This window comes from Pollicipes pollicipes, unplaced genomic scaffold (assembly GCF_011947565.3).
Source record: "Pollicipes pollicipes isolate AB1234 unplaced genomic scaffold, Ppol_2.1 Scaffold_6686;HRSCAF=7923_pilon_pilon_pilon, whole genome shotgun sequence".
Classification (NCBI taxonomy): domain Eukaryota; kingdom Metazoa; phylum Arthropoda; class Thecostraca; order Pollicipedomorpha; family Pollicipedidae; genus Pollicipes; species Pollicipes pollicipes.
Window position 1 is genome coordinate 46,778,986 of NW_023596921.1, and position 19,204 is coordinate 46,798,189.

Consider the following 19,204-nt stretch of genomic DNA (forward strand, 5'->3'; position numbering starts at 1 on the left):
GCACCGGCGGCTGGCCGGGAGTGTCCGACACACGCCGGCGGCGCCCCGGCCGGGGCCACGGTGCCCGGCGCCGGCCGGCTGTGGTCCCTGATACCGCCGGCGGGTGTGATGGGGAGCGGCGCTGACCGGCTGACAAGCGGCACGTGTGCGCACGAGACCCGGCACGGCCGGCGGCGCCCCGGCCGGGGCCACGGTGCCCGGTGCCGGGCGCCGGCCGACCGTGGCCCCTGATGCCGCCGGCGGATGTGATGGGGAGCGGCGCTGACCGGCTGACAAGCGGCACGTGTGCGCACGAGGCCCGGCGCGGCCGGCGGCGCCCCTAATGGATGGGCCTGTAATGAGGTGTGGGTTGGGCGACGGCATGACCTTTGGCCGGCCGGCTTCGGCGAATGCGCCGCGGACCGGCGCCGTGTTCCGGCGGCGAGCAGGGCGTGTCGCCCGACGTCCGGTCCGAGCGCGCCGACGGATCCGGCGCCGTAACGCTGAGCCCAGAGGCTGGCGGACCGGTCCGCTTCGTCGTGCGGCTCCTGATTGATGGACTTCCAAAGGTGAAAGGACTGCTGAGGGGGTTGATGTGAGTTTGTTTAGGCAATGGGGTATAGTGTCATGTATTGGTCCAGTGTGCGTGGCAGGCCGTCCCTGATCGAAGCACTCCGTGCCGTGAAATGTGCTGGTCACACGAATGTGGCGCCTTATGTCGCTTGCCTCGACGTTGGGAGCTGGCAGTATTTTGCGAAGTCTGCCTTCAGGCGATATCGCGGGCCTTGCTGTGCAGACTGGTCCAGCGGGAGCTGGGCTGTTGATGGGAAGCGGTGACCCGGTCTCGGACTCGAGCCCAGCTGTGGCGTGAGCCAGCGGGAGCTGGGCTGTTGATGGGAGGCGTTGACCCGGTGTGGGACTCGAATCCAGCTATGGCGTGAGCCAGCGGGAGCTGGGCTGTTGATGGGAGGCGGTGACACGGTCTCAGACTCGAGTCCAGCTGTGGCGTGAGCCAGCGGGAGCTGGGCTGTTAATGGGAGGCGTTGACCCGGTGTGGGACTCGAATCCAGCTGTGGCGTGAGCCAGGGGGAGCTGGGCTGTTGATGGGAGGCGGTGACACGGTCTCAGACTCGAGCCCAGCTGTGGCGTGAGCTCGGGCTCTGCCGGTCGTCGCGCGGGCGGAGCGCCGCCCGGCCAGGAATAGGCGGCGGCGGCGGCGCCGGCGCGCTCTGCTCGGTGGCGCGCGGCCCAGTTGGCGGCGCGCCGGTCACGCTGGCCTGTTTGACAACAGGAGGCGCCGACCGGCCCAGGGTCGCAGCTGCGCGCACTATTGATCGGAGCCGCGCGGACCGCGCGGACTGGCCGCCGCCGCCGCCGCCGGTAGCGGCCAGCTGAGCGGCGCCGCGACGCCAGGCCGCCGGCGTCGCCCGGCCGGTCAGCTGTCGTCAGCGGCTCTGGCTGGCGCGCCGCTGCCGCCGCTGGCTCCGGCCGGCTCGGAGACGGCGGCCGGGTGGTCAGGTGCCGTCAGCGGCGCGCCGCTGGCTGGTGTGTGGCTGACGGCCCCGCTGCCGTGCGTCTGGCCCACCTGGCCTGGCGCAGAGACCGCAATCTGTGTCGAAATGTTGTGGCGTTTGGCAAATTTAGTGTGTTGTTGTAGTACGCGATATTATGGCGAAGTTGTTGTGGTGTCAGAAATCACTGAATTGATCGTTCTGTATATTTAAGTGTAAACAACGTTACTGACAGTTGGCATGGGTTGCTGACCCAAAAACTAGACTTCAAAATTAGTTAACCATCCATAGACAGCGAGGTAACTAGAATTGTTATTCATTAGTGCGAGGAATATTTCAACGGAGAGTAATCGGGACTTCCACAAATCCTGCAACCAGTGGCTGTTTTGGATTTGAGCACGCGCGATTGCTATGGCGAGCCTCCTCGTATGTGCGTGAATACGGAATCCATTCCGTCGGGAGGTTGCCTACAGGAGCTTTGTTGCCGATCGATTGCAGCCAGCAGGTTGTCAACACGATGTGAATGGGTCTGGTGGCGAGTTCGTTGTCCCCAAGCTGTTTGTGTTCCGCAGTGTAAGGGGGCGCGCGGCCATCGGACGTGTTGTCTATTATCTGCGGCTGATTCGCGGTAGGGGCTCCAAGTCTGTGCACGCGGACCGCCGTGCAAAAAGCGCTGCTTGTGTACGTCAAACACAGCGCCGACGACGGCGTGGCCGCAGACTCCTGGTGACGTCACTGCTCAGTTAATGTTCCCTTTCGTTATGATAGAGATTAGAAAGCGATTGCAGTGGTGAGTGGGGGGCGGGTCGCACAGCTGACCGTTGTGGGGCCGTGGGTCTGGTGGTCCGATTGATCACTGCTTCTCTGCCCCGCTAGGGTCAGGGCGAGTGCCGCTCTGTTCCGTGAAGGTCGGACCGTCCTCCCCCTCCCCCTCCCCCCTCCCCCGCCCTCCACCGATCGAGGAAGGTCCGGCCCTGATCCGTGAGGCTCAGAGTCGGGCGCTCTCCTGTTCCCTCCTGTGGGGGTCCGACCGTGACACGTGAACTTCGAGCTCCGTGTCATGCTACCCCGTGAAGGGCTCATTTAAACTAACACGGGGTACATTGAGACTAAACCCAGCACGCCTTGGGTACTGAAGCAGAGCAAACCGGTCTCAATCACTGGGGCGGAATTCACCGTTGTATAGTTAATTGATGGCGTTTTATCATGACTTGATGGCGTTTTGTCGTGGATTGATGTGTCTGTTACCTGATCTAGACATTCTACCCTTAAGGGAGGCGTGCAGGCCGACTGATTTCTGTATCCGTCTGTCTTGCCCCGGCTGTAAACTTCGTATTTGCCATCTAATGGCGTAGCTAGTAAGGTGCTATGAGTGGAGCTCATTATGTCATTGGAGACTCTCTCATAGTTCCCGAAGAAGTCGCGCGTAAATACCTTTCGTCAAGCGTTTATTTTCATGTGGCTTAGGAGTGCTTTGTTAATATCCTGGAAGATGCTTCTCAAAACATCCCGGAATGACTGCCTTGGCAGGAAATGTTCCGTGTTTAGCTATTCTTAGCAGTTGTTGTGCCATTAACTGCCGTCGTGTATTTCTGCAGTATATTGAGTGGCAGGGCCGCCCGTCAATGCTGATCGGCCGCTGCCCGGCCGGCTGGCCGTGCCGTGCGCGCCGCTCCATTGTTCTTGGGCGGGGCAGTGGTGTGCGGCACGTCTGTAGCGTCTGGCAGCCCGGCAGCAGGGGCGTCGGCAGTCTCTGGTCTTCCCTCGGGTCTGCCGGCTGATGCCAGTGCTGATGGGGCTCCTGGCACCTGAGTCCTGTCGTGCTCACACGCCTCCTCGCGGCGGTTGTGATGGAGCGTGCGGGCTGTCATGTGCTGACGATGGCGCGGCTCCCTCCCACAGGTGGTACGGCTGAAGCAGGTGGAACACACACTAAACGAGAAGAGGATCCTCCAAGCCATCAGCTTCCCGTTTCTTGTTAGTCTGCAGTACCATTTTAAGGTGAGCGTGGGAGCGGAGCTGAGCCTGGGCGCAACGCCGCCGGCGGACCGAGTGTGCCGACTCCCAGCGGCGCGCGGAACATCCATGCTGCTCCCCACAGGCCGTCAGCTGGTACTGGCCGCTGGCCATGACAGCGGGCGTGTGGCGACTGCAGTTTCAGTTCCGCCTTGCCCGGCTGCCGCGTCGGCGTCCGCGCGGCTGGCCGACAGCCCGTCTGTCCGTATCATGACGTTGCATGACGTCATGTGACATCCTGACGTCCGCCGCATCTCTCCGAACTGCCGATAGGACCTAGCTGCCTTAAGGCGTTCCCGTGACGACACTCTCCTGAAGAGTTCGTGATCCACCAATCACAATAGTTCAGTGCGCGCAATTTGTCCAGTACACTTTTCGACCATTCACCAGAAAAAGGCCTGCGGTGGTCTGAGGTTAGTTCCGTAGATAGACAAGAAAAATGTGTACGATTGCTTGCCGACACCAACGGATGCGTGAGACTGAGCCCCAATAGTTGTTCCCGCCGCTGTCGTATTCGTTGAATTCCATCGTGTCTGCCGTAGTCGCTGCACCACAGATGGGATGGCGTGCCCGGGAATTGCCCGCCGTGGGCTGTGGCTCGTGCTATCGATTTGGCTTTTGTGGAATGTTACGTGTCTTGTAAAAGCTGAGGCAGTTCCATAAACCGGTAAATGAAGGTGGTAGACGGGGCTTTCTTGACAACTGAGTTCGTTCCAGAATCAGGCAGGTGGTGGAAGGGTAAAAATCCAATGACGGCAGGATTTTTTTGGAAACGGCTTCGTCCGCACCACATGGCGTTCATAAAATGGTGGTGATGTCACCACATATCTTCTGCAGAAGACGTTGACGCCATGATACCCATTTCTAAGATGTCAACACAAATAGTTGGCTTTTCTATGACTTCTGACGTGTAGAAACAGACTAAGCGGTTTATGGTGAAGTATTAAACGATATCCTTGATTAAGGGTTTCTTTGGCAAGCATTGAAGACTGCCTAGATTCTGACGCTGACATTTGCCGAGACAGTGGATTCCACGAGCAGTTTCGCAGCTTCGCTTGTGCTCTGACTCATTTCTAGCAAAAAGAATGCACGGAACCGCGTTGCGTGCCAGTCCCGCACAATCCCTCCAAACAACAGCTGGTCTTGTTCATCGCTGGATCCGTCAGGGCACAGTTGTGGAGACCGCGACCCACACCTCCAGACGCCAGCTGGCGCGTGTGGATGTCTGGCCGCGACTCACACCTGCAGACGCCAGCTGGCGCGTGTGGATGTCTGGCCGCGACTCGGCACCTCCAGCCGCCAGCTGGCGCGTGAGGCTGTCTGGCCGCGACTCGGCACCTCCAGCCGCCAGCTGGCGCGTGAGGCTGTCTGGCCACGACTCGGCACCTCCAGCTGTCAGCTGGCGCGTGAGGCTGTCTGGCAGCGATTTGTCACCTCCAGCCGCCAGCTGGCGCGTGAGACTGTCTGGCCGCGACTCGGCAGCTCCAGCCGCTAGCTGGCGCGTGAGGCTGTCTGGCCGCGACTCGGCACCTCCAGCCGCCAGCTGGCGCTTGAGGCTGTCTGGCCACGACTCGGCAGCCCCAGCCGCTAGCTGGCGCGTGAGGCTGTCGGGCCGCGATTCGGCACCTCTAGCCGCCAGCTGGTGCGTGAGGCTGTCTGGCCGCGATTCGTCACCTCCAGCCGCCAGCTGGCGCGTGAGACTGTCTGGCCGCGACTCGGCAGCTCCAGCCGCTAGCCGGCGCGTGAGGCTGTCTGGCCGCGACTCGGCACCTCCAGCCGCCAGCTGGCGCATGAGGCTGTCTGGCCACGACTCGGCAGCTCCAACTGCCAGCTGGTGGGTGAGGATGTCTGGCCGCGACTTGGCAGCCCCAGCCGGCGGCGGGTCGCGGTCTCTGCGCTCCGCGGCCGGCTTTTGCGTCCGGTGTCCGGTATCGGCCTGCGGGCCCGACCGCACTCATTACGTGTAATCAGCCTTGAGGGCGGCGGCAATCCGACGCGACACCCCCGCCTGGCGTCGGTCCGATGCAGCGCCCCCTTGCGTCGGCGTCCGGCGGCGCGCGCACCGACGCCCTGGCCGTGGATCAGTGCGGGGCAAACCGCGGCTTGGCAGCTGTTGGTCATCACGGATGGAACGTCACCAGACTCCCAGCCGGCCGCCAGCGCTGCCGCCTGACGGCTGGGGAGGCTCGCTCGTCTGTCCGGCTCCAGCTGGCGAACTGTGCTGCTTCGTCCGGTGTCACTTAAGCCGCAGCTTTATTGCATTCAGAATGGTTTATGCATATTTTGGCGGGGCGTGGGGAGGGGAGTGAACACACACCAGACCGGATGGTGCGTTCAAGCGGGCGGGAGCTGTGGGTGCGGGTCCTGTGGCTGTCACAGCACGTGACGCTTACTGGCAGCTCCTTTGCGCCATCCACCGACCCGTTCTGTACGGAATGCTCATCTTTCAGGACAACAAAAACTTGTACATCACGCTACCGTATGTACCCGGCGGCGAGATGTTCTTCCACCTGCGCAAGCTGCGGGCCGCCACCAAGCGCGGCTTCCAGTAAGAGCGCGCACGCGTCCGCCGCGGCGCCATCGGGGGCTGGTTGGTCCGGTCCGCGTCCGTGCTGTCCGCCGTGTGCCGGGTTGCTTTCAGCTGACCTCACCGTCCCTTCTGTTTCAGGATAATTCAAATTTGTACATGGTTTTAGAATATGTGCCCGGGGGAGAGATGTTCTCTCACCTACGGAAAAGCGGCAGGTTTAGGTAAGACCGGTGCATGGCTGTTGATGCAGTGCTCCATAGACCGTGTATTACTTTCTGCTTACTCCTCTGCGTTCTTTTTCGCCGCTAACCCGCGACTAAACGCATGACCTCTCCATTTGTGTTGCCTTAGCTCGTGACATTTGCCGAGCGCTGACACCTTTCGCGTGAAGACGGATAGCTCGCTCCGTGGCGGTAGAACTCCGGCACGCGGCATAGCGCATGCTAGATGAGACGAACGACATCACGTTCCTCAAAAACTGGGTTGCATGTGCCGCGATCGCCTAACACGCATTTATGGAGCCACGCTACCAACGTGGCACAAGCGCGCGCCGAGCGTTTTGGCTCCTGTCGTCTCATACCGTGCTGCCACGGTTCCTAAACTGCAGCAGTAGCCCTGGCGCGTGTGTGTCGCTTTGTTAGCCTGGTCGCTTTGTGCTCGCTGTGTGGGAAGCGGTCGCTTTCGATGTTTGCTGGGCTCGCGGTGCAGCATTGTCATGCGTATCTGGTGTGGTCCGGATTCTCCGCTTGATTCGCGTCGCTGGCCCTGTTTGGGTGCTGCGCTCTGCGCCTGGCGGATATCCGGCATGTAATGCGCTGTCAGTATACACCGCGGTGTCGTTGCTGACTGGCGAACATGCACTGGCTGGTGGGTCGGTGCCAGGGGGCGACGCGGGCGACGCGCGCCGCCGCCTGGTCGCCGCGCTCGGGCCAGGCCGACGAGTGATGGACAGATGGATGGAGATGACAGCTTTCAGCATGTACGGTTTCCCCAGGTCACCTGTGGTCACCAGCTGTCACCCCCGGCCTTTGTCCGCCACCTCGCCCTCCACAGTTTAGCTCCGAGCTGGCCCACGACATCGGACCGGTCGTCAGTATCTCTCGCGGTTTTCCGGTCTTCATGTGATGATTCCTCCGCATACGTATAATGGCTCCCTTGTTTCCTTGCGCGTACCTCGAGACCTCTGGAACGCCCCGCCCCTTTTGACGGCTACCCTCTTCTCCATTTGACGGCCCTCCGTCCCCCCCCCCCCCCCCCCCCTGTGAGGGCTCCCGCCCCTGTGACGACTCCCGCCTCCCTGTGGTAGCTCCCGCCTCCCTGTGTCGGTCCTCCGCCGCCCTGTGACGGCTCCCGCCTGGTTGTGCCCATCCTCCGCCGCCGTGTGCCGGTCCTCCGCCTCCCTGTGTCGGTCCTCCGCCCCCCTGTGCCCGTCCTCCGCCGCCCTGTGACGGCCGGTGGCCAGCCGCTCGGCCGTGTCGTCCGCTGTTGCCGCCGACTGCCGTGCAGGTGTATCGATTCTGGCCGGTAGAGCCGGTGGCCGGCCGTCGGACGCCGCTTCACTGCGTCTCGGGCGCCCTGCTGCCCTCGCCTCGCTGCATCGCCCGCCAAACGCAGTCGCCAGCGAATATTTGCTCTTCGCACTTGCGGCTGCGTTCTTGGGACGCACGCCTAAAATGTTCCGGAGTGCATTCCATTTGTATATTGCTCACGCGTTGCCTGCCGCGTGTACTGAGATGTTGAACGCTTGCTCATTATTTGACCAGGGAGGTCGCATTTGAGCCTTGTTACGACGCTGCGGTAGGGCGGGAAACGTTCTGTATCAGTTAATCGTGGCCGTCGGCGGCCGGCGTGGGACGCGTTGAGTGGAGCGCACTGTGTTGTGAGCCGCGGCGTTGGCTCCGAGCGTCGGCCCATGGAGAAATGGGGGCTGATCGTGACCACTTGTCCGCAGTGAGTCGCACTCGAGGTTTTACGCGGCGCAGATAGTGCTGGCTTTCGAGTACCTCCACTACCTGGACCTCATCTACCGGGACTTAAAGCCCGAGAACCTGCTGATCGACAACCAGGGCTATATCAAGGTGAGCTGTGTGGATTGCGCATACGGCCAGGGGCGATGCCGGAGCCGGAGTCGGGGCCGGAGCTCCCCGACCAGCCTCCTTATCTCGCGCCGCCTATCCGCCGTCCGTCAGCCGACATAGCTGCAGCGCCGAGACCGGCCGGCGCGTCGGGCCACTGGGCCCGGCCTGGCGCGACAGACGCGGCCGCCCGCCGGCCACGGCCGCCGTCGGCGCCGCAGCCGCCGCTCCCCGTGCCGGGCCGGGATGGCCGCCGTACTGGCGCTCAGACGGCCGGTCGGTGCCGCTGCTCACCCCCGCTGACGGCCAGTGACGGCCGCTGACAGACGGGCACCGGCGGCCTACCGGCCAGCCCTCATCGATCTGTTGTTGCCGGCGCGGCGGCGGCGGCGCCGCTTGGTCGGTCCTCTCTCGACCGCCGCCGACCGAGCCTCGGCACCGTGCCGGCCGCGTGCTGGCGATCAGCGGCGCCGATTGTGGGCACGGCGCCGCGCGTGCCGCCGCATAAAGTGCGCGCCGGCCAACGGGCGCCGGCGCGCAGCGGACGCGACAGGCCGGCGCCGTGTCGTGACGAGTCGGCCCCTGTCACCCCCGGCCGCCACGCCGCGTCACGGAAACATATCTGCCCGTCGAGTGGCGGCGGCGGCGGTGTATCGACCGGCTCCGGTAACACCACACCCGTCCGGCGCGCCGCCGCTCGGTGCGCTGCGACGGCCGCCGCCCGGTCACCGCTCTCCGGCGGCTTGGGCACACGCGGGCCGGCTGACCGGCGGCACGGCGGTCCGGGGCGGCCTTGGCTGTGGAGGATTGACGGCCCGGTGGTCGACGGCCGCCTCCACCTCGCCTATCTAATCGAAGAGCCATTAATCCGAGTGCGGTGCGACGCTCGTTAGCCGGGGCGGAGTGCCGGCGGCGCGTCGGTGGCCTCGTCACTCGGGAGGGCAGTCCACCTCTGTATGGTGCGGGAGGTCACGGTGTCCGACCGTGTGGTGCGGGAGGTCACGGTGTCCGACCGTGTGCTGCGGGAGGTCACGGTGTCCGACCGTGTGCTGCGGGAGGTCACGGTGTCCGACCGTGTGCCGTGTGCTGCGGGAGGTCACGGTGTCCGACCGTGTGCCGTGTGCTGCGGGAGGTCACGGTGTCCGACCGTGTGCCGTGTGCTGCGGGAGGTCACGGTGTCCGACCGTGTGCTGCGGGAGGTCACGGTGTCCGACCGTGTGCTGCGGGAGGTCACGGTGTTCGACCGTGTGCTGCGGGAGGTCACGGTGTCCGACCGTGTGTGGCGGGAGGTCACGGTGTTCGGCCGTGTTTGGCGGGAGGTCATAGTGTCCGTCCGTGTGTGGCAGGAGGTCGCGGTATATGTCCGTGTGTGGCGGGAGGTCACGGTGTTCGGCCGTGTTTGGCGGAAGGTCATCGTGCCCGTCTGTGTGTGGCGGGAGGTCACGGTGTCCGCCCGTGTGGTGCGGGAGGCCACGGTGTCCGTCCGGGTGGTGCGGGAGGCCACGGTGTCCGTCCGGGTGGTGCGGGAGGTCACGGTGTCCGACCGCATGTGGCGGGAGGTCACGGTGTTCGTCCGTGTGGTGCGGGAGGTCACGGTGTCCGTCCGTGTGTGACGGGAGGTCATGGTGTCAGTCGTGTGTACCAGGAGGCCATGGCGTCCGTTTGTGTGGCGCCGGGAGGTGACATCTGGTGTCATGGGACGCTGATGACACCTGTGGATGCGATGGCTGGCCGCCAGGGATCCAGTTGCGTCGGATACGGGAGTGCTGATAGACGGAGACCCAGCGGCTCGATGGACGATTCGTCACAGCCCTGATGCTGACCGGGGCGGCCGCGGGTGCTGTTGTGTGCTCCGACAGGCGCGTGCGGCCGGAGCTGCCGCGTGGGCGGGAGGCCGGGCTCGCTGGCCGCGCCGCCCCCAGACGTGCGGAACGACCGCGCTCGGCGCTTTCACCGTGCCGGCCGGCGGCGCTGCCCGGGCGCGGCCGGCGCCAGGGCACGCCTCGGCCGGGATCGCTCTATCGCGCGCCGGCCGGTGGGCGGGCGGCTTTCTTCGGCGAGCCGGGGCCGGCGCTAACCGGTTCGCCTTCTCCCATGAATGGGCGCCCAGATCGCGGGTGGGGCCGAGCGGCCCGGTCTGGCCGGCGCTCCCTGACCTCCCGCGCGCGCGCACGCTCGACACTGGGGCATGCCGGCCACGATTATCCTGTGCCGGTCATTTTGCGCTCGCTTTGTCGCATGATCAAGACGCCTGGGCGGCCGCGGCCAGTGTTTACACTGACGTCTTCTTGCGCGTCACCCGGGTCGCGTGGGCGGTGGCGGCCGGGCGGAGTGGCACTCCCCCGCGGGCCGGCGCGAGCGGCCGGCCGCCTGCGCCGGCGCCACGCCCGGACGCAGCGCTGCTCTGACGTCACGCGCCTACCCTGGCGGCGGCCCGGGAGCTGACCGGCGCCGGGACGGCGCACAATCTCTCGCCGGCCGAATCACCAAGTCATTATTCACTTTGAATTGGCGTCCGGCTCCTCCGGCTGCGGCGAGTCGACTCGCGCTGGCCGCGCCGACTCCCGTTTGGAGCGCGGCTCGCGCCCGCTGAAGGGAGCAGGGGCGACCGATTTGCATCGGGGGTGAACAACAGATCGGTCGGCGCTCGGCCGTGTGTTTGCGCTGGTGCGCCGCGCGCGATCGGGGTGGGGCGTCGGCGCCGGCCCAGCCCCCGGCGCACGCTTCCGACGGCCGGGCGGTGCGGACGGGCTGGCGGCAGCGGCCGCCGGCGCGTCGGACTCGGACACCCACGGCGAACAGCCGCGAGGCGGGAAAAACACTGCTGCTTGCGTGGGAGGGAGATGCACGGGGCGCCAATGGAAGCAGAAGAACGCATTGTGTTATGTCGGATGCGTGCATGAGGTCAGGTCAAATGCCCAGTGTTGAAGCTAGTTCACGTCTTTGACCTAGGTTGGTATGAAATGTTTTGATCATCGTCGCTCACTTGTTCGGTTTCATTTTCATAGCGTCATGTGAAAAGGATGCCAAGCATATGAAGCCACGGGCCGTTTCTGCCAGTGTATTGGCACGACCTGCCTGGGCAAGTCTCGGTCATGTGCTGGGTATCAGGAACCTAAGCATTTAAAGAGCGCTTCGGCAGAAATCGCATAATTCCCCATAGGGTCGAAGTCAAAATCACGCCAAACGTCCGAGGGCGCTCGAGGACGCCTAACTAACTGCCCTACGTACTGTGATTGCCCTGTCAAGCTGTCCTTGGCTTTTGGCGTTACGTAACGCTCAATGGTGTTGGCTACTCAAACGAGGATCGAAAAAATGCGAATCGATAAGCAGTACCAAGCACTTGGGACTGGAAAGTCATCAGACCTATGAGTGTCAGGTGGTTGTCCACACCAGGCACGCGGGTAGGGATCTCATCAGCCGGAGACCAGAGGCTGGGACAGGGCGTGCGGATACGTCGGAGCATGGCGGGCCCAGCGGGGCTTCTGTGCTGCCAATCAGCGCGTCCGGCCGAACGGAGGGCTTCGTGCGGCCTCCCCGGGCGGCGGCGCTGATCGGAAAAACACAATCCCTCTGTTGATGCTGGTCCCTTGGCAGGCTTCCGGCCGCGCGTTGGCCGTGATAAGCGCGAATCTTGCATAGGTTCCGGGAATCACCTGCAGGGCCTTGAAAGGTTCCGTGGACCGAGGGTACTCTGCCAGTAGGAGAAAACGAAAAAGTGCGGCGACTCAAGATCTCTTGATATGGTGACGTCACCGAGACTTCCGGACCTCGAGCTTGACTGGTGTCACGGTGTCCCAGAAAGAGCGGCGGACGGGCGCGCTGACTGCGAGCGCTGGCGGCACCGGCTCTGTGTCGGTGCGGCCTGGCCCGGCCCGGCTGGCCTCAGCGAATCGTGACCCCGGCGCGCGGGCGGGGCGGGCGGCGGGCCTCAGGGGGCCAGGTGGCTGCCCGCAGCCGGAGCGAGTGGCCCGGTCAGGTGCCGGCCGTCGCAGGCGGTCCTGGTGGTCTATTTCGGGAGGCATGCATAGGAAAGGCTCGCGTGCGGATGGGTGGAGTTCTCGTCCCGCGTGCGTGTGTGTTTGTGTGTGCGCGTACATACGGGCTGTGCGTCAACGAATGGATGTGAGAAAGTGCTTCATCATGGTGGTGGTGGTGCGTGCGCATTGACCTGCCGTGCCCACCGTGCCCGTCGTGTCCACCTTCACCGTGACCATGCCTGGTGGTGAGTCTCGCTGGCCGTGCTTACCTTCGTACGTGGCCGTGCCTGGCAGTGTGTGTATGTGTGTGTCTCGCTGCGTATTGCTACCTCGTTCGCGACTCCTGCCCACCTTCATGTTTGGCCACGCCTGACAGCGTGTATGTGTGCGTCTCGCTGCGTATGGCTACCCGTATGGTATGGCTATGCGTATGGCTACCTGCGTATGGCTGCGTATGGCGTATGGCTACCCCGTCTGCGGCTCCGGTTGCCACCGAGTGGCCGCGCTGCGGGCCGCCCCGTCTCACCCGTCTGCTCGCCATGTCGCGCCACGGCCAGCTCTGACCGTGCTCCCGCCGGCCAGGTCACCGATTTTGGGTTCGCCAAGCGGGTCAAGGGGCGGACGTGGACGCTGTGCGGCACGCCCGAGTACCTGGCGCCCGAGATCATCCTCAGCAAGGTGAGCGTGCCCGCAGCGGTCACCCCGCCGGCACCGCGTGAGGCCGAGCCTGTCGTCGCTACCAGGTGCCGCTGCAGTGCCGGCCCCGGCCGCCTGTGTGGTGACCCGGCCTCTGCTGGACCGCGGGGGCCGTCACACGGGACGACTGCGAGGCTGCTCGGTGGGCGGCGTCGGCGGTGACCGCGAGAAGGTGGAGCCGCGCGCCCCACACCTGTCTGGAGTACGATGGCCGGACCAGCGGTGTGTCGGCTGATAACAGCACGGCCGCGTCGGCGCGCAGAGCCGCCTGGCGACGCTGACCCGGCGGCGCCGTGCCGCAGGGCTACAACAAGGCGGTAGACTGGTGGGCGATGGGAGTGCTCATCTACGAGATGGCGGCCGGCTACCCGCCATTCTTCGCCGACCAGCCCATCCAGATCTACGAGAGGATCGTCTCTGGCAAGGTAGGTGGCTGTGTGCCCGCCGCAGCCGCGCTGCCACCCTGGGAGCCGTGCGCTCGGCGGCGGCGGCGGCCAGCGCCCGTCGACCGGCGGCGGCAGTGGCCGGCAGAGCCGCCGCCCGGCCGCCGCGGCCCGCACACCTGTGCACGGCTCGCCGGCCGACCCTGCGGCGAGGCGCGACACGCGGTTGGCTCGCGCGCGTGTGTGTGTGGATCTGCGCAGTGGGTGGCCGGGCGGCCCGCGCCGCCTGCTCGGCCGGGTCGGTGGCGCGGACCCGGTCACCGACGGCCACCGGAGCGGGCTGCACTATGCAGAGCCGACCACGAGCGGTGGCCAGCAGCGGCCCGCAGAAGCCATCGATCAATGGGATCGGCCTGTCCAAACACGGTGGCCAGTGAATGTCGGGTTTATGAGCATGTGTGGCAGATCGGGCTGTACAAATCACTACGCCACCGGACAGTATTGACAGTCGTTTGTTTGTCGGTGACCTGGCGGGTGGCTGCCCGGCGACGGCCAGCTGCTGCCGTACCGCGGCTGCTCAATCCATCTCGGCCACCGCTGAAACCTGACCTGGCTCAAGTGGCCGCTGTTGAAAGGCGGTGCGACGCGGCGGCCGCAGCGGCTGTGCCCCGGCTGCCGGGTCGTTTGGCGCGCCCGGCGAGTCGGCCTCGTCCGCCAGGGCGCTGCTGACCGCGGCCAGCAGCCGCCCCCGGACCGCCTGCCCTGCCAGCGCCGCCTCCTCGCACGGAGGTCGGAGCGAATGGCTGGCGTCCTGGGCGGTGCCAGGTCGGCCCGGCAGCTAGAGTGGGGCAGCCGGCACTGGGGCGGGCCGGTCAGGGTCGGCTGCAGCGCGAGCCGGCTGCCACCGCCGTCGCCCTCTGTCGGCCACCGTCGCTGCCGCCGCGGCCGTGGCGGTGGCCTTCGGTCGGGACGGCAGGTTCGGAGCCGACGGGCGCGGCCGTCGCACAGCGTCGGCGTCGGCCGCCGCCGGGAGTGGCGGCCGCACGCCGCCCGCACTGCGCCACGGCCGCGCTGGGTCCCGTGCGTCGGCAGAGCGTGCGTCACTGGCGTAGATCGAACTCGCCGTTGGTTTTAGTGTGCTTTCCGCAAAGACGCAGGCACGGCGATAGCCGCAGCGCCACGAGACAGCCCGACGGTGATGGGGAGGGGGGGGGGGAGGGAGCCGCCCGGTGACGCCACATCTGAGATGTGGTCCGTGTCCTTCGCTCGTGATGGGCGTCTTCCTGCGGTGCGGGGGACTTGTCAGATCAGTAGGGCCGACGCGACGCCGCTCTCAGTTCGTCCACATCAGCCAAGCGATGTGTGGCTGGCATGGTCGAGAACGCAGACACCCGTGTATGATCGAGGCGTGAGCCGGCCCTTAAAGCCTTTGAAGTAAAGAGCGGTCCCCTTGTATTGAAGAGTGATCGCCGCGCGCTGGTTGGGACGTCCCGTGCTCCTGATCTGCCTGCCGCCTTCTGAGCGAGAGGCGCAGGGGTGGGGGCTGGGGCCCGGTGCGTCTGGCTGTGTTGCGTGTCAGCACGTGCGGGCTGACGAGCCAGCCGTGCCGCCGGCCGGCCGGCCACCTGCCCCGGAGCTGCGGCGCGCCGCCCGGCCGGCCGCCCACTGCCTGGCCTGCCGGGCGTCGTCGCGCTGTATTGATTCAGGTGGCGGGCCGCTGCCTGGCGCCGGCCGGCCGGCCGCTACAGCTTGCGCGCCCCCGCTCTGACGGCGCGCCGCCCTCCACCCGCAGGTCCGCTACCCCTCCCACTTCAGCTCCGACCTGAAGGACCTGCTGCGCAATCTGCTGCAGGTCGACCTCACCAAGCGCTACGGCAACCTCAAGAACGGTGTCAACGATATCAAGGGCCACAAGTGGTTCACCACCACCGACTGGATCGCCGTGTACCAGAAGAAGGTAGGGCGCTGACTGCCGAGGCCCTCGCTAGTCTGCAGCCGACTCCCTCACTGGAGAGAGTCGCATTACATGTGTGTTGTGCTGGCCTTCACTGCATGATGTGCGCGCTGCGCCCTGCGCTGTGCGCTTGCTTGGTTGAAGATAGATGGCAGGCAGTGTTGCGGTACTAATGATTTTGTACAAAGCGCATGCAAGTTCAGTTGTTTTTACTCTCTTTTCTGCTGAGATCTATTTTTCTAGTTCGGTTTCCCACTACTTTAGTTTCTATGCTACTTATCTTGCCTAGTGCTGCCACCTAGGCCTCTGGTGCTTCCACCGGCCGGCCGCTCGTGCGCTGGTGTTATTCCGCTACCTCTGCCCTCCGCCGACTGTGAGCACCCTCTTTCTTCTCCGCTCTCTGTGTGCCCCACTAATGGTTGCGTCTCACACCCCAGAACCACTCCACCACTAGTGGAACCGGACCGTGTTGCCACGCAGACACGGCCCTCCTTTTCTGTCCCCGTCCCCGTCCCCGTCCCCGTCCCCGTCCCGGCGCTGCTGGTGGTGGCGGTGTGGGTGGCGGGCAGGCCGGCCGGCTCGGCTGACGCTGCGGCCGCATGTGTAGGTGACGGCGCCCTTCTGTCCGGCGCTGCGCGCGGCCGACGACACGTCCAACTTCAACTCGTACGAGGAGGACCCGAACGCCGTGCGGCCTGTCGCCGAGTGCCTCTACGCTAGGGAGTTCGCCGACTTTTAGCGGTTTGGCCGCCGCCCGCCGCCCCAGCGATACCGCGTGAGACGCGCCGGCGACCGCCACCCGGCCGCTGGGCGGACCGGCCGCTAGGCGAACTGGCGGCCGCTCGGCCTCTGGGCGAACCGGCCGCCCCCCTGGCCGCTGGGCGGACCGGCCGCTAGGCGAACTGGCCGCCGTTCGGCCGCTGGGCAAACCGGCCAGGCCCCGCACAAAACCGGCGGGAATGTCACGGACCGGTCGGAGGGAACAGTTGTAGGCTTTTCAAAGTTGAGATATGCGCTGAGTACGATTTTGTGAGGCGCTACGAGAAGAGGAACTATGTCAAGCAGGCGAGGAATGCACGGTATACTGGTGACTTCAGTCTCAGATTCGAATGAAATGCAAAAGGCCGCTAAATATACCATATTTCAGCAGACATACTCTCATTGGATTAGCCTTAAAGAAGCGCGAGCATTTTAAAGCTGGGACTTTGTGAGGAGGCCATGCGTACCGAATTACAGTGAATTTTACGCCTTAGTGTGCTTCATTTGAGTGAGAGATTAACGTCAACGGTCCCATTGAGTGAGAGATTAGCGTCAGCAGTGTACCGTGTAATCTTAATTGTAATGCACATTATCAAAGGGAGTTCGCTATCAATAAGAGGAAAGTGAAGAGCTATTGCCAGGTGTGCTGACGTTTGCCTATGAATTAAGCTTAAAAAAGGGGAACGAAAACCAGTTGGCCGCTTTTCATTAAAGCCAATGCTTTTTAAATTTGAAGCTTTAAACCAAGTGGTGGCCGCCTGCCTCAAGACCATGACCCGAGTTTTGGGAAAAAAGTTTAAATCTTACGTTGGAACGACCACAAAGCAAAACATACAGCATCCACTGTCTCTTCCTGCCTTGAGTAGGGAGAGACTGGACGAGAACTGGATTATTGCGTACACGGACGCGACGCCGCCGGTGGTCAGCTGAGGGGGAGATAGCGCAGTGCCTGCGAACACGACACGAGAGCGCAAAACATGGGGATTTAGCGTGAATACTTGCACCTGTTTCGTTTAGGTCCATGATTTAGCAGCACTGCGAAGTCAGTAAATGCAAGAATATGCGTAGGATTCTGTTTTGGTGGTTCTAAGCGTTTCACTAAAATGTTATTTGCAAATGCTCTGTTTACCTACCAGCATACGTTGTGTACACCATTTCGCAGGTTTTCAGTGAAATTTTTATTGCAGTGGTTGCCGTAAGCAGAAGAACCAAGAAACCCTCTGACATGCTTATTTTTGTGACGGGGATTCTTATGTCTAGAGATAGAGCCGCACCAAAGCCGCCGCTAAATGTCGTTGCTTAAAAGTGGTGTGTCAGGCAATGCAATTGCTTTGAGAGCAATTTTCATCGGCCGGTTGGTGCCGGGGACGAAAATGAGCAGCGCCGTGGAACGTGCCGTTTGGTTGAACACACGGTTAGAAGCTCCGACCCTATACAATCGAAGCTTGAATGGGTGGATTCAGGTCGGCTTCGCCCCTGGTGTGGCCGTTCGCGCCGTGCCCTCGTGAGCGGGCTCACTGCCGGCACGCAGTGGCAGTGGAGCGCGCCGCGCGCCGTGCGAGGGGCGGTCTGTTTGTCAGCTGGCGCGCACCGAGCACGCCCGCAGTGGACGGGTGAGCGGCTGAAGTGGTTGGGAGGGGGCGCTGGATGTGCGGCGCTGTTGCCGGGCGGGGGCTGACGAGCTGTGCCTGGCCGCCAGGTGGAGGCGCCGTTCATCCCCAAGTGCAAGGGCCCCGGCGACACCAGCAACTTCGACGACTACGAGGAGGAGAGGTTACACGTGTCCTCCACTGAGAAATGTGCCAAGGAGTTCGCCGATTTCTAACAGCGCCCCGCATGTGGCGCTGCGGTCCCGACTGAACCAAGTGCCGTGTGTTTGTGTGCTGGCGCGCGCGCGTGCCGGGGGGCGCGGCGGCCGGCGGGGAGGCGTCCCGGCGGCTCGGCCGAGGCGCTCGGACACCGTGCGACCGGCCCCGGCCGGCGCCGCCCGCCGCCGACTACGCGGCGTTCGCCCCTCCTGACACCCCCAGCATTATGCTATGTTCCGTGTAATTACCGGGTTTTATATGAAATGCAGCCTTTGCGGCTGCATCGAGCATGTGTCCGTGCGCTTGTGTGCCGGCGCGCGTGCGTGTTGGGCGCGCCGAGAGAGAGGGAGGCAGAGCGAGACCGGGCGCTTGCCGACTAAACGTTTGATTTGTGGTTATGCATCGTCTGCCCAGGCCGCCATAGAGACTATATACAGACATGTTGTACAAACCCAGCAGCTGACCTTAATCTCAACAAATTATTTCATGTGATAGGGCTGCGCGCTGCGCGTGGATCGTGCCTGCGAGCCGACGTAGGCCGGCGACCAGCACCGGCCCAGGCCCTTAGCCGCCTGCTAGTGTGCGTGCTCTCGGTTTCTCCCGTTGACTGGCTGGCCGGCGGCGGCCGGCTGGCCCCGTGATTGTAGTGCGCCGCCGGGGGCCGAGAGGTCAACGCGCCGGCGCTCCGGCGCCCCGGGTCTCCCGGGCCCGTCTCCGTCCGGCTCTGTTGACACCCCTCTCTCGATGGCTGTGTGTGTGTGTGTGTGTGTGTGCGTGTGCGTGTGTGTGTGGGAAAGTGCGTGCGTCGGGCGGCATCATATCCTGGTGGCGCGGGGCCTGGCACCCGCCCCTGCCCTCCTTGGATGTAGCGTGTATTGTCTGCGCGACAATATGGGAAGCGTCTATATTCGTTCGTAAGTGTTCATTGTTTGTAGTTACAGCTGCGTTCATATTTTGTGATTTTAGTTGGAGGTTTTCATTAATACATTAAAGTATATTGAGAATCGCTACCTGATGCTCTTTTTGTGCCATATTCATGGATGTCTCCAAAAAAGTGGCTGAAACACTCAGAACCAAATTGGTGACGTGGCATGGTCTGCGGTCCTCCACCACCCTAACACTGCCACGAAATTTCACCAGGCTGTTGTGGCGTCAGTTTTTTTCAGTGCGAGTGACCTCACGGATATGTGCCGGCTTTTCGAGTTTCGGGCTTTAAGTTATTGTCAGCATCCAGCCCATTCTTTTGTCATTTCAAACAAGTGCCCGGGCGATAGGTTGCGTACGACCAACGGTGATAGGTTGCGTTGGTATAGGTTGCTCGGATCGAGTGAGTGGGGACATTTCTCACCCTTCAATTTGAGAATTTGGAGGGCTGGAGACGCCAAATTTACGGGATAGCCAGGACTCTTATGTGAAATCAAAGACATGTATATGTGGCATCTGGGGCGCGACCTTCAGGCCAAATAAGGTAAAGGTCAAACTCGAAATCTGTCGGGAGTGCCCACAAACTTCT

General features: G+C 63.5%; 1 protein-coding gene across 7 annotated transcripts in view; it reads left to right on the forward strand.

The window, feature by feature from the left end:
* LOC119107483 (cAMP-dependent protein kinase catalytic subunit 1) overlaps positions 1 to 18,695 on the forward strand; it is a 168,531-nt gene extending 149,836 nt beyond the window's left edge. For 5 of the 7 annotated variants that reach the window (XM_037230927.1, XM_037230933.1, XM_037230934.1 and 2 more), the window contains 8 exons: positions 3,393 to 3,491; positions 6,175 to 6,257; positions 7,988 to 8,114; positions 12,674 to 12,769; positions 13,090 to 13,212; positions 14,963 to 15,127; positions 15,732 to 15,899; positions 17,583 to 17,709. In XM_037230927.1, coding sequence (XP_037086822.1) covers positions 3,393 to 3,491; positions 6,175 to 6,257; positions 7,988 to 8,114; positions 12,674 to 12,769; positions 13,090 to 13,212; positions 14,963 to 15,127; positions 15,732 to 15,863 — 825 coding nt within the window. In that variant the 3' untranslated portion in view covers positions 15,864 to 15,899; positions 17,583 to 17,709. Of the gene's footprint in view, positions 1 to 3,392; positions 3,492 to 6,174; positions 6,258 to 7,987; positions 8,115 to 12,673; positions 12,770 to 13,089; positions 13,213 to 14,962; positions 15,128 to 15,731; positions 15,900 to 17,582 lie in introns of all 7 variants that reach the window. The other 2 variants (XM_037230928.1, XM_037230930.1) reach the window with 2 other exon arrangements.
* Positions 18,696 to 19,204: the final 509 nt, after the last annotated feature.